Raw genomic sequence first — 14,254 nt, forward strand, 5'->3', positions numbered from 1 at the left:
TGCTGCTGGGGTGGATGTGGGCTGACCTCGTCGTCCTCCAGATCCGCCTCGGCGGAAACCATGTCCGCGACCGCGCGCAGGTTGGTTCTGCGGCTGGTGGCTAGGCACACGTGAGGAGGCACCCCTTCCTTGGCCACGAAAGGGGCGAAAAGCGGAAGATTGCGACCGCGGGGCCGAGAGGCCCAAGGACTTGGCCGTAGCCCGGGAGTCCTTAAAGCGGTTCAGCGCACTGTCCGCCTTCTCGCCAAACAGGCGAGTGCCATCAAACGGCATGTCCATGAGAGTGCTCTGGACATCGCCGGAAAACGACGTGGACCGCAGCCAGGCGTGACATCGAAGCGCCACAGTGGTGGAAATGGCCCTACCCAGCGAGTCCGTGGTGTCAAGCCCACAACGTATAGCATGTCGCGCGGCATCCCTCCCATCGGCCAGAGCCTGGGTAAGTCGTGTCTGGACCTCCTCCGGACACAGGGGCAGCGCGTCCTCCACCGCATCCCACAGAGAGTGGGAATAACGGTCCAAGAGACAAGCGGTGTTCAAAGACCGCAGGCCCAAACTAAGGGAAGAGAACAGTTTCTTGCCAAACTGCTCCAGTCTCTTGGAATCGCGGGGCGGTCGGGAAGGAGGATTGGGAGGTGGAGGCCTGGATAACCAGGCTCTCAGGGGTAGGGTGTTGGGACAGAAAACTGGGGTCGCCCGGAGCAGGGCGGTGGCGCCTGGCAACGTTCCTGTCCACAGGAGGAACTGTGGAGGGCTTGGACCAGGTGCCCTGTAGAACGTCAGTGAGGGCCTCATTGAATGGCAGCAGAGGCTCAGTGGAGCTTGCTGCAGACTGAAGCACCTCAGTGAGGACGTTCGTCCTCACAGCCACGGCAGGTAGCTCGAGCCCAAGGGCTGCGGCCGCCTTGCGCAGCACCACGGAGAAAGCAGCACCCTCCTCCGAAGCCACAGTCGGAGGAGAGATGAATCCAGTGTCTGGTGAGGTATCCAGACCACTGGCCTCCCCCAGTTCATCTGCCCAGTCCTGGGACAGTTGGGCCTGATCGGCCATAGGATCCTCGGATCCCTCCCAGTAGTCCCCATCATCCGACTCCTGGTGTAGAGGAGAAAGTAACGGAGCCGGGCGGTAGACAAAATGTGTCTCTAGCGGCGTCGATCTCGGCGTCCATCGACGCCGGGCCCGGAGCGGGACTGAACTGGGGCACGACGTCGAGCGGGGTCGACGTCGGCGTCGGGGGTGGAACTGGAGTCGACGCCGGTGGAGGAGGCGTGACCAGGTTGACCGGCGTCGACGGGGACTCGAGAACGGGTCCCTCGGGCGCTTGCGGCGTCGAGGCCGGAGCCGTCAACGGCGCCGGGGCCGGAGCCGCCGGCTGGCAAGGCAGCCCAGTCGGGTCCGCGGGGCCCGAAGGCGCACCAGCGGGCGCCGACGGCGGAGCCAGGTTCCTCATGGCCGAGAGGAAGGCACTGACTTCCGCCGGCGTCGCGTTAGTCCCAGGGACCGGAGGGTATGGGGACGGACGCGGCGCCTGCGGCTCCGCCGGAGCCGCGGGGGTGGAACCACCCTGACCCTCGACCGAGTCGCGTGACCGGCGAGGGGAGTCCGAAGAGCGATGTCGCCTCTTGGACTTCTTGGAATGCTTCGACTTACCCGAAGACTTTGATCCCGACGACCGATGGTGACGTCGGCTGCGGCTCCGCGACCGATCCTTGGACCTCCTCCTGGACCGGGATCGAGAGGCACGCGGAGCCGAGTGGCGAATCGCGAGACGCTTACGGGACCGCTCCCATCTAGCCTTCGAGGTCAGGGCCTTACAGTCCGAGCACGACTCCGCGTCGTGGTCGAGGCCCAAGCAGTACAGGCACCGGCGGTGATGGTCCGTAACCGACATCAATCGGCTACAGTCCGTACAGGCTTTAAACCCAGGCATCCTACCGGCACCGGTGTCGATTGACAGGATCAAAAAGGATCAAAAAGTTAGTCAAAAATTGACTAAAGGGGTAGCTCTCCCGGATCTGCGCTTACTGGCGCGGAAAAAAGAAGAACTGACGTCAGCGCGCGAGGGCGGCGTCTAAGTACTCTGACGTCATTCCGGCGCACGACGCCGACGACGGACGCGGAGCCGCAGACGACGCCTAGCGACGCGCAAGGGGTATTGCTGACGAAAAATCTTCCGGATCCAGTCTGACGCCTGGGAATATTCTAAGGTGAGGAATCTAACTAACGTGTTTCTTTCAGATGCCCCTTTTAGCCTTTTAGGAGTGTTGGATATTGTTTTGGGAACTGCATATATGTGCACACTTGTAATTTAATCCATGGTATTTGGCTGAATGTGTTTTCAGCTACTTTTTAGATCTATCCTGGCCACCTTGGCTGTCTGCTTGATTCATGGACCCAAAATTAATTTAAAAAATGGCATACATATACAAAGAGGGTCTTTTATATTCTGTTTATGCTCATGACACCATATAGCATGGGACAATTAGTCAGCATACATCAGCCAGTGGCTCCATAACTCTGGAGAGTGGCAGCATTTAATATGATCAGATGTGCACATGCACCTGAAAAAGTGGGCTTCAGTGCCTAGACTGAGGGGGCGCTGATTTAGTTTTCCATAGTTTTTCTTTTTCTTTTCATTTGTTTGCTTCTACTTTATTAATTTATTTTAGATCCCCTGAACCGCCTGAGACTGTACCTATGCAGCCATTTTCTTGCTTCACATATCTTGTGGAGTGTGCTGCAGTCATTCCTTCTAAACTGGCTAGCTGTCTTGGCATGGAATTGTCCATAGTTTATCATTTTTTTCTCATTCCAGATTGCCTCCATATTTGGAAGCAACATGCCCGCCATCTTGGACTAGTAGTACAATAACACACTGCACAATACCATTCAAAAAGGACCACTCAGTGCGATATTTACTGGGTGGCCATCTTGGAATTGTATAGTGTATCATTGTTGTACTATTACAAGATGGCTGGCACATTGATTTTAAATGTGGGGACGTTTTTCATCGTTAAAACAATAATGCACTGAGCACAATCCCATTCCAAGATGGCTACTTACTATTATCGTTAATTAAAAAAAAACTATGGCAAGCGCATGCCTACCTCATTTACATAGCAAAATCATTTTTATCTTCTTTAAATTGATCGTACATATGCTTAGGAGTTTTTGTGTGTATTTTGTATTGTAGATTGGTAAGCACGTAAATGCGAGAATGGGTCAAATGGTGGGTAAATGGATGCATGAGGGCGAGGATGAGTGACACAATGCATGTATGATGAGGTATTGAGTGTGTAAACTCATCCATAATTGGAGTCACTTTCAGTTATAAGCCAGACCTACCGGCATTGCCAGTGCTTGTTGGTATATTTTTGGTTAATTTAGTTCAAGCATTAAAATGCTCTGAACAGCCTTCATTGGAAGTTGTGTACTATTGCTGTCGCAGCTTTATTTTAGATTTATAAAGTAAAACCTATCAATTGATGATGCCATATTATCAGCAAGCGCACCAATGCAAGTTTAAAAACAGCATACAAATGTACCTTTCCTATTTGTTTACCATAACTACATCACTGTTGATGAGTTTGCAAATGTCATGTTTTTCTCATTTTAACAATGACTTTGTTAAAGGTTGTTCACCGCATTTGCGTTGCATTGTAGTCAACCTACAAATATTTCTGCCTAGTTTGTTACTCAGCCAGCCTAATAAGAGAAAGGGAACTATGCAATTTTTATGTCATCAGTGACTTCATAGGTGAAATAATGAATGGCATTATCTTTTTTCCAGGTGTTTTTATAGTTTTTCTGCATAAACAAAATCAAACCTGGCATTCATGAGTGACAATTAGACATAAATCGAGTGGTGAGTAAAAGTCAGGGAGGTAACCACTTGCAGTGTTAGAGTAAATGTACAGGTATATCATAGTACAGTCATAAGGCCCCATAGATCATACTATGTCACGTATCTCTCCCCAAAGTTTATCAAAGGTGTTCTACCGCTTTCCCAAAAAGGCAGCCAGAAATAACAGAAATAGTAAACGTCATATATAAGTGCGATGCACCTGTCCACGGACCCCACATGTGTTTGTCCTTTGGGGGCGGGGGAGACATCCTCTGGCCTTATACACCACTTTCTATGAGTGACATTATTAATGTCATCACATATTTCATTTCTATCAAATGTATCCAAAGAAGCCCATTGAATTGGGAACATAATCAAGTTCTACCTATCCTTTTTTCAGTATGAGACACCTTTTGCTTTATTCTAGTGCAAGTACCTGCAGTGAAAGACGCATGGAATTGGAAAAGGATGAGAAAGCAGGACGGGAGCCCTTGGATGAGCTGGATTCTGGGCAGTTAATAGCGCCGGGGACACCCATTCAGTTTGATATTGTCCTTCCTCCATCTGAATTCCTGGATCACAACAGAGGTAGCAGGTAAGAGGGGAATATATGTTCACAAAAAATGTGGAAACTCTGCTATAACATAAAATTTGCATAAATGACAAAAATGCTATCATTTGAAATTTTTCTGCACTCAATAAATATTTGGCTAAATCAAGCTAAATTGTTATTTCTTTAATGTTCAAATAGACGTACTAATCCATTTGGGGAATCTGAAGATCAGAAGATACCTGAAGAAGACGGTGATTATTTTATTAGCTATATTATGTGCCATAATAATAGTTAAGGCTACTACAGTAAAGATTCATTTTTAACGAGTGCCATGTTCAGTTACATGTTTGATTTTTTTGTTGTTGATTTTTTTTATATTAAAATATACAAAATGTTTTAGTTTAAAACAAAAAAATGCCTCCATGATAGCTGCGAGATTGTTCTTAATGCGCAAGAGTAGCGAGCTTTGCACCTTATTGACAACGTAAAGAGCAACTTCTGCATTTATGTTGGTTGCAAATACAGGTACTAGAAGTCTGGTGACCAGGCTATACAAACTGATTTTGGTATTGATACCTCGAGACCACGAAGTTTGTAAGATACACTTGCGAAATCACAAAGAAGAAAAATACATTTAATATGGCGGACTGGGCCATAGAATGCTTTGTGCACTTACTGCTGCAGATATCTGGTTGTGAACATCAGGATTATTACCAGACAGTTATATAGGGTGGTGATCGGGTGAGAAAGTCATCAGGATTTCCACTGCTCCCACCAATTTTCTCCCATACCTTTAGCCATTGACCCACCGTTAGGTGTTCCAACTGCACACAATATTTGGGCATTAACGTGTCATCGATTGTCGAGGACTTCATAGCATAGAATGTTACGGTTCTGTTCGGAGCAGTTAACGCATTTTGAAAAAGTTGGCAGAACCTGCATGGTCTCTGGGGTCAAACGTTTGGCTGCAGAGAAGATGTCAGTTCTCCCAAAAGTGCTACAAGATGGATATTGTGAAACAGTAGGGTTTCTGCTTAAGATATATAAAGGAGGGTAAAGAGAGTCTAAGTAGCTTGGTGTCAGTGTTCAGATAGCCCAAGTGTAGGGGGTTATGGGTGACTTCTCTGCTGTGATACTACTAGGCCGCTCATCTTCACCAACTCTTGGAACGGTCCCTGCTGAGACCAATAAACAATGTCTTTTTATTGGCCACTCACTGTCCAGTAGGCCCCTATGAAAAATTCTTGGATACCAAAGGACCATATTATGACAAGGAAAATGAGTTGAGATACAGTGTAGCTGAAACACCGTTGCCAAATACACGAGCAGATCAGGGAAACACTTCTTAAGATCACATACAGATGGCATGCCTACATATACGTGACTGGCCCCCATACAACACAAGCTGGAGAAGTTTCAGTGGGAAGTTAACTATAACACATGTCCTGTCTGAGTTTTGGAACAATATTTTCGACAACATACAATCAGTAACAGAAGCAGCATTGGTGCCGTACGTCGAGGAGATTCTGCTGGCCCCCCATCAAAATTACCATACCAGCTTCACTTCATGCAAGAAAAGATCCCACATTCTAATAATGGTTAAACAAACTATTTTGAACCTCCTGGGTTTCCCTTTTATTCGCTCTTCTGACGTGGATATAGAGAGTCAAAATCCTGTCCTGTGATCCGTAAAATAAAGCACCACGTTTTCAAGAAATATGAGGGGCAGTGGAAACTGTGCCATCCCAGGATTTAATACAATTGAATTCCCCCATAAGGCCGCCTGTGCTCAATGTTTTGAAGCAATTTAGGTACCTATGAAGACAGAGCTAGGAAAGCTGCGAGTTGCAAATCGGGCTTAGAGCTTGCATATGATTTCAATCCGGCAATTGTGAAATGAATCTACGATTCTGAGACAAAGGCACAGGGGGTAGATGGTTGGAGGGAGGTATTTGAGGAATTTAGGGGAGGCATGGAGTTGGCCCAGGTTCCGGGGGACAAGGCCTAGAATGTCGAGCCTCCCTCATCTCATCAGCCGATGGACGAGTCAGAGCGCTTCACCTTTTTGCACTTATTTTTTTGTCACCTACCTGAGTGTCCCGAGGACTTTGAATGGGACAAGGATGACTTTGAGCTCTGCGAATGATCCCGGGACATTCCCCTCAACCTGAATCTCAACTTCCATGGAGTTGCATGCCAGGCCAGCTGTTGGAAGCTTCAGGAACTTCTCACTCAAAGCCTTCTGTGCCATGGCCCAGCAATCGGAACTCAACTTGGTGTCATGGTCGCACTTAAGATACCAAAGACACACGAGGGGTAGGTCCGTCACCAACATTGGTTGATGAGAGATGGGGTGGGCGGAATTTGCGTAGTCGCGCTACACAAAGTTCTGCGAAACGGCAACAAATCTTCACAGGCACGGGGAATTCCGCGAGCTCGCGGAATTGCTTGTTCCACCCGTTACACTACAACTGTAACTTTGCCAACGGCCGGAACAGCGCAGGGGTCCTTTGAGTAAGCTGTCATCCATCATAGTGGGGAAAGGGTGGGAAGACGCTGCATACCGCTAGTGTATATGGGGCTGGGCCAAACGGGCAGGGCTTCTATGCGAGTTCACATGCCTCTTGTTTATAAAGGGTCAGAGCACAATCTGAGCAGCAGATAAGGAGAAAGAACCTCCTGGTAACAGGAACTACACGGGGATTGCGCTCGAGAAAGTCATGGATGTAAAGACCTCCAACAAGCATCATGGCTAATTTTTGATGGTAGATATGGAGACAAAGCACACCTGCCCAACCTCGACCGAACTCACGATTATTTTGGGCTGATTAATGCGTTACCGAATTTGAGCTTTAACTCGGGCACCTGCATTATTTATATCTGTAAGTGCTTCCTGTTGAGGTTTAATTTTTATGACAGGAGCATTGTGCCAGAATGAATCCTGCCCAGCATATTTATCCAAGAAGATGCCACCGTTTTGTGCAATACCTCTACTCAACTGGAGTACTTTCTACTGGCTAATCAGTAAGTGCTACTTCCTGCTTAGCCTCGACCATGCTCACGAATTCCGCTACGCCGCGGATCGTGGACTTCTCTGGATCAGCGCTGGCAGGCGCAGAAAGAAAAAAACTGACTTCAGCGCAACTGTATGGTGCCTATATAAGTACAGCGAAGTCACTTCCGGCCGATTGATGCCACCTACCATACTGCCCACGAAAAATCTTCCAGCTCCAGTCTGACGCCTGGGGAAATTCAAAAGTGGACAAATGGTATGGCAGATCTTCAAGGCATGCTAAACTGACCCCTCAAATGCATAACTACTGCCTCTGTCATCAGCACCTCACCAGCTCTCCTTCTGTGTTTGGTTGATTGAAATGCTGGTAAATGAGATTGCCTCATCTCTATTCACTGAAGCAAAGTCCCTATTTTATTTTTTTACTCCACTGATTCGGGAGGATGTTATGCTGTGTAGTAATACCCAGGGATTAGAAAGAAGGACATGCTATGGTGGAATAGTTTAGTACAAAAATTTGGGAGTTTGTGGTTCAGCTACATCCTGGATAAAGGTGTAGGTGATGTGGTGATGAGATATCCTCCAATGAATTGAGGCGGTATGTGGTGCAGGGGAATGCTTTCATTAAGGAAGGTTTGAAAATGTGCAATGATATCCTGGGAATTAAATGGGTGCTATATTGTGGTCTGAAAGCCTTAGAGTAAGGAGAGTACTGCATTGGTATCTTGTGTCACTGGATGAAATAGGGTTTATTTTGTAGTATGATGACACCGGATTAGGTAGGAGTTATTTTGTAGCATGATAGCTTTCAGATAAGGAGAGTGCTATGTAGTGCAGAGATGTCCTCTGATGAAGGAAAAGTTGTGCCATGGTGTCATACCTTTTTATTACTAAGCAGCTTTTGTTGTTCAGTGAAATAATGGAATTTATTAGTTCTGTGGTGTAGTGATAATCTTAGATTAGGGAGGAGATATGTGAGGGAGTGATAGCCAGTGGGAGGAAGCAATTCAAGATTTTAAAGGAACCAAGAAGAAACATGTTCCTCTAATTAATGGCTACATATCGTACATTAAAATCCACATTTTGTAGGTTCTTGTTTACCAATAAAAATCTGATGTGTGCCTTCTGAACAATTCTCCTTGTTTTTCAGGGTTGCTCTTGCAACAGATGTTTCTAGTAAACTTTTTGGGGTCTATGGCTGTTAAATCAGATGCATCTGTAAAGGTCATTTATGAAGCTATGAGACAGGTTTTGGCAGCAAGAGCCATCCATAATATCTTTCGCACAACAGAATCCCATCTAATGGTCACCAGCAAAACACTGAGGTAACAAAAATAACTATGTACTATTACCAACTTACATTCTGAGTGTTGATTTCTTTTGTTTCATGGCAATATCCTGTGCTGATGCATTCTAGAAGACCTCATATTAATCTGAATTTATAGCCTGATCTCTTAAAATCAAGTTATTGTTTTGAAAATATGGAAATTTGCATGCATTCATTCAAATTATTCAAGTTTCTGTGTCTGATCATCAGTTACGCTTTTGATCTTCAGTCTAGCTCTTCCATTCCCAATATTTTTGAATAACACTCTTAAGTAAAGTGACACAAAATGGGCCAAGCTAAATGTAGTGAAGTAAAAAGTCGAAGTGTTTTCCTTCCATGCACCGTGGCCCAGCTCCACATTCCTATTTTGTATACCGCAATGCTCATTATCTTTTTAAGCCTAACTAGAAATATTCTCTGATCTGTTCTTTTTTTGGTTACTATAAATAGCTGAGTTCCTTAATATTCTGATCTGCCAAAAGCTGTTTCTGTTCCTCTTTCACCGACTCAGGATCACCATTGCTGGACTCTAATAGTCTAAAATTGGGCAACAAGAAGGCTACATATCTTCTAGTTTCAAGGAAGGGGAGCGTAAAATGTTTGTTAGTGTTATTGTCTATTAAGGTCGGAGTTCTTATGCATGGGATCATGGGTTACCGGCTTGCTTTAAGAGAGATAACAAAACCTATCCTAGCAAAGGGTATCTGTAGCATCTTGGGGGAAGGGCTGCAATCACGTCTGAATGCTTTGAAAGGGCAAATTATTTACCTTCAATAATGCATTTTTTAGGTAGTGAATCTATAACGTCACAATTAATTTATCTTAAATACCCTAAGGTGCCAGACTGAATCCTGTAAACATTTGCTAGCTATATAGTAACAACAGGGCCATTATTAAAGGTAGGAAATACTGCCCTACTCTGCCCTACACCGCAGCACACTATTAACTGAGTCAGTGCACCCTGCCACAATGGATGCACTGTCCCCAGGGCAGCTTCAAACTCGCACCTGCGAAGGGGGCAACGCATTAGTGAAAGATGGATTGACTCTTTGAAGCCACTGGTCCACCTTTCACTGTGCAGTCAGCAGCTCACTATGCATTTGGCATCTGGCAGGCAGCTACTGTGAGTGACTGCATTTGTGTGCAGAGGGATGCTGGGGGATAGTTGGGGTTAATGGGACCACCTTCCCTACATTCTCAGGGGTGCACTGACTGCTCACCCCCTTTTTTCTAGCGCACAGTAAGTTATGTTATGTTACTGAGTTTTATAACGCGCGCAACTACTCCTGGGAGTGTCCCGGCGCGAGCCTGTGAGGTGCAGGTGGCAGAAGCAATTAAAACAGAAAAGTTTTGAGCTGTTTCTTAAACTGCCCCAGATCCTGAATGCTACGCAGAGAAAAGGGCAGAGAATTCCAGGCCGTGGCTGCCACAACGGCCAGGGACCTGCCCCCCATTTTTGTAGGCGCACACGGGGTATCTGTGCAAGCAGCTGAGATGCCGACCTCAAGTGATTGGCAGGTGTGTAAAAAGCAAAGCACTCCCTGAGGTATTCAGGCCCACCAGCATGCAGAGCACGATGCGCTATGACCAGGGCCTTGAACTTAACATGATTTGCGACAGGTAGCCAGTGCAGCATTCGCAGATGTTGCTTGACGCTCTTTCTAATGGGAATGTTGAACAGAAGCCTAGTTGCCTCATTGTGGACCACCTACAGTTTTCTGAGAGTATAATCAGGAAGGCTCATATACAAACCATTGGCATAGTCGACGCGAGAAAGGATCAGTGCCCGGGTCACTGTTTCCTTTTCTGTCCTCGGAAGCGGTGGAAGGAATTTCTTAAAGGACTTTAATACCCCAAAGCAGTTCCCGGCCAATTTTTTCATTTGGGTCGAGAAGGACAACTGCTCGTCGAACCAAACACCCAGATTTTTTACTGGAAGGCTGGAGGATGATGGCATAGGTTAGTCAGGCGGCCAGATAGATTCTCTGAACCGGAGGGCGGGGGAGAGGGGGGGGGGGGTGATTTTCCGTACAGAAGGATTTTTGACTTATCCTCATTACATTTGAGCTGAGCAGCACAAAGCCATTGAAAAACAGCTATCAGACACTCGTTCGCCTTCACAGTAGAGAACTCCGATTTACCCCAGGTGAACAAAAGTTGAGTATCATCGGCATAAGCAACGATCTTGGCACCCTGCTCTTCCACCAACTGGACCAGAGGGGTGACGTAGATATTAAAGAGCAGGGGGCTCAGAGAGGACCCCAGCGGCACTCCAGTGGTCACAGATTGAGGCGGGGACGAGAAAGGCGGGAGCCAGACCTGTCCCTCTAGGAAGGATTTCAGCCACCTCCAAGCCAGCCCAGAGATACCTATGTCCACCAGCCGGGCCAGAAGCAGCGAATGGGGAATAGTATCAAATGCCACCGACAGGTCCAGCATTATGAGGGCCGCACTTCCACCAGAGTCCAAACAGTCTCGAATAGCTTCAGAGACTTCTACTAAGGCGTACTCAGTGCTGTAGACAGTTCTAAAACCAGATTGCGCCAGATAGAGTAGGCTAGCACCTTCCACAAAATCAGGGAGCTGTTTGTTAACTGCCTTCTCGCAGATTTTCACCACACAGGAGAGCAGGAAAATAGGGCGATAATTCCCTAGATCCCCAGGGTTCGGCGATGTTTTTTTTAGCAGTGGGAGGATCTTCGCCTGTGTCCGATGGTGACCCGGATTTCATGGACTTCAGGATTTTCAGGGATTCTGACAAGTCGATGGGGGAGAAGACTTTCAACATAGAGGCAGAAGCTAATACCTCAGCAGAGGGTGCCGCGTCCAGCCTAAGCGAGCTCTAGCTTGTGAATGTTGCCTGGATGGCCCGAACCTTATTGATGAAAAAGTTAGAAAGCTTTTCGCACCAAGCAACTGATGTAGGGAGTTTAGAGGTCTCTGCCTTCGGGCCATAAAGCTCTGCACGATGGAAAAGATTTCCCTTGAATTGTTACTGGCTGACTCAATCCGCTCAGCATAATATAAGCCTTTGGCCTCTCTAATGGCTGTATAGTATCTTTTCTGGGCTTCTCTAAGTGTCTTCTTGGCCTCTGGACAGTAGTCCTTACGCCAGCAGTGTTCCAGTTTTTCACAGTGTTGCTTAAGTATTTTCAAGTCAGCTGAGAACCAGGGTTTAGAGGGGGAATCCCTGCGTCGGATGCGACGCGAGGGTGGTGAGAGACTGTCCACTGCCCGCATGATGCAATCAATGAAGCAGGCCAGAGCCGATCTCAAATCGGGGGGGGGGGGGGGGGGGGCTTGGGAAACGGGTCTTGAGTATTTCAAGACGAGGCCAAAGGCAACTGAATCGATTTTTGCGGTGGCAGGGCTAGGTCTAGAATGGTGATCCGTGGAGCTTCCTTCCACAGCCCACGTAAAACAGGATAAACAATGGTCCGACCAGGGGACCGGAAGCGGGTCCTCGATAGTGACAGGAAAATTGGAGCAAATGGGGTCTAGGATGTGGCCGCCACTATGGGTGGGGTAAGCTAACCCACTGGGTGAGCTGTGCCAAATTCAAAGAGTCCATGAGGTCACTGGTGTTCCCTAAAACCATCTGGTACAGATGGATGTTAAGATCCCACAGAAAGAGATATTGCGAAAAGTGCAAAGCATGAGGGACGATCACTTCTTCTAATCCACTAATAAAGGACCCAGCAGAACCAGGGGGCCTGTAGACTAGGGTCCCTCCCAGCGTGGATTGAGCCGAAAAAACAATAGTAAAATCCAGAAATTCACCCTCGCCCAGTATTATGTTCTTCCCCAGAATGAACTCCCAGGTATCTCTGTACACATTGGCAATACCACCCCCTCTGCCATTATGACAGTCAGTGCGGGAGATTTTATATCCCTCTGGGATGGCCATATGTACTATTGAATTGCAGGAGGCATTCAACCAGGTCTCGGTAATGAACAAAAGGTCAAACTGATTATCCAAGATGAGGTCAAATATGTCCTGATGATGTTTCACCAACGAGTGGCTGTTTATCAAGCCAGCTCTAATGGTAGGCCCCAATTTAGCAGCAGAGGGATTGCCAATCGATTGCCCAACCCCCCCAGGTGTGAGCCAAGGTGGAACTTGCACCCTTGACAAACTCTCGGCTGATGAAAGCACACCTCCCATCTAGTATCTGGTTTGCACGGGAAGGCCTAAGCAACAGCAGCTCGTTACGGCTGTACCATACCGGGGCCTCATGTGGAGAAATGAAACAGGCAGCATGCCTGGCGCTGGCCGCTACCGGAATGCAGACGGGCTTGCCTTAGGCGCCCCTTTGGCACGCCCGTGCAGTGCGCATATTTATGCGTCTGCAGCCCGAACAACTAGAGCGCGCACTTCCAAAATGGCGCCTCTAGGTGTCCGGAAGTCCTAACGATACTGACACACCCTCACAGTATCGGGGCAGGACCAGCAGAGAATGAGGTAAGGGGAGCACTTAGAACACACAAGAATACAAATTCGAAGTGAGTGCACCCATTGACAGCTTATTTGCCTCTGTGACCATGTTTGTAATTCCACACGGGTACAGAAGCAAAGTGTTTCCTCATTTGCCAGGGGCCACGCCTCCATGCAAATGAAGGCATGATCTGTAATGCAAATGAGGGCATAATGTGTAATACAGAAAAGCCTTCCCAAGTCTCTGCAGCCACTTCTGTAGGACCAAAGCGCCCGAGGGCTCAAAAAGCAGGTACAGATGCCTGTTGCGAACTATCAGGCCGGGTGGCATAGGATCAACTGCAGAGAGGTGTGGGTTTTGTCAATAGAAGTGACACTATTGGTGCATAAAGTAGCCACGACAAACATTCCACAATTACTCATGCTACAGAGGTAAAGGATAAAGGTAGCATATGAAACAACATTTCCAAAATATATTAAAACTTATCCCAATTAAAATCCCAGAAAATCAGGGCAGGCTGAGCAGTGACGACTAATCTGTATAAATATTTCTACAAAAACAGAAGAAGCGCTAACAAACTATAATAAGTTCTTTAAATGGAATTTTCCAATAGATCATCCGTCTAGGAATTCTACACTGTAATAAGTCAAAAATATGAGACCACCACTAAACCAAACATTTTACAACAGCAACGCCAAAAAGCAATGTATCTCATGTCTGTGATTCCACAACCAGTAACATCTTCTGAAACGTGGTCCAGGTTTGCATCTGCCCTGAATCATTGTGTGTGTAAGAAATGTCAGATGTTGCCATTGCTGTCACAGGTCATTCTTTAATGCCAATTTGCAGCACAACCTGATACATAGCACAATCCAGCACATGATCGTCTGTTGGGATAGCTTACAACACATGCTGACCATAGATCAGCCTACAAACTGCTTCTCCGCCCGAGATGAAATACAATTTTTTGGCCTGAGGTGATGCTGTCTATGCCGATTTGGAAAAGGAAAACAGAATGGCTGTTCAATCCTAAAGTTTAAGGACGAATCCAACACCGCATTAGGTATAAAGACAGCGAAG

General features: G+C 47.0%; 1 protein-coding gene across 3 annotated transcripts in view; it reads left to right on the forward strand.

Annotated features, from left to right (window-relative positions):
• Positions 1 to 14,254, forward strand: part of APPL2 (adaptor protein, phosphotyrosine interacting with PH domain and leucine zipper 2) — a 668,813-nt gene that overhangs the window by 570,430 nt on the left and 84,129 nt on the right. For all 3 annotated transcript variants that reach the window (XM_085653220.1, XM_085653222.1, XM_085653221.1), the window contains exons 15-17: positions 4,273 to 4,440; positions 4,597 to 4,649; positions 8,562 to 8,736. In XM_085653220.1, coding sequence (XP_085509346.1) covers positions 4,273 to 4,440; positions 4,597 to 4,649; positions 8,562 to 8,736 — 396 coding nt within the window. The remainder of the gene's footprint in view (positions 1 to 4,272; positions 4,441 to 4,596; positions 4,650 to 8,561; positions 8,737 to 14,254) is intronic.

Source organism: Triturus cristatus, chromosome 4_1 (genome assembly GCF_964204655.1).
Source record: "Triturus cristatus chromosome 4_1, aTriCri1.1, whole genome shotgun sequence".
Taxonomy (NCBI): domain Eukaryota; kingdom Metazoa; phylum Chordata; class Amphibia; order Caudata; family Salamandridae; genus Triturus; species Triturus cristatus.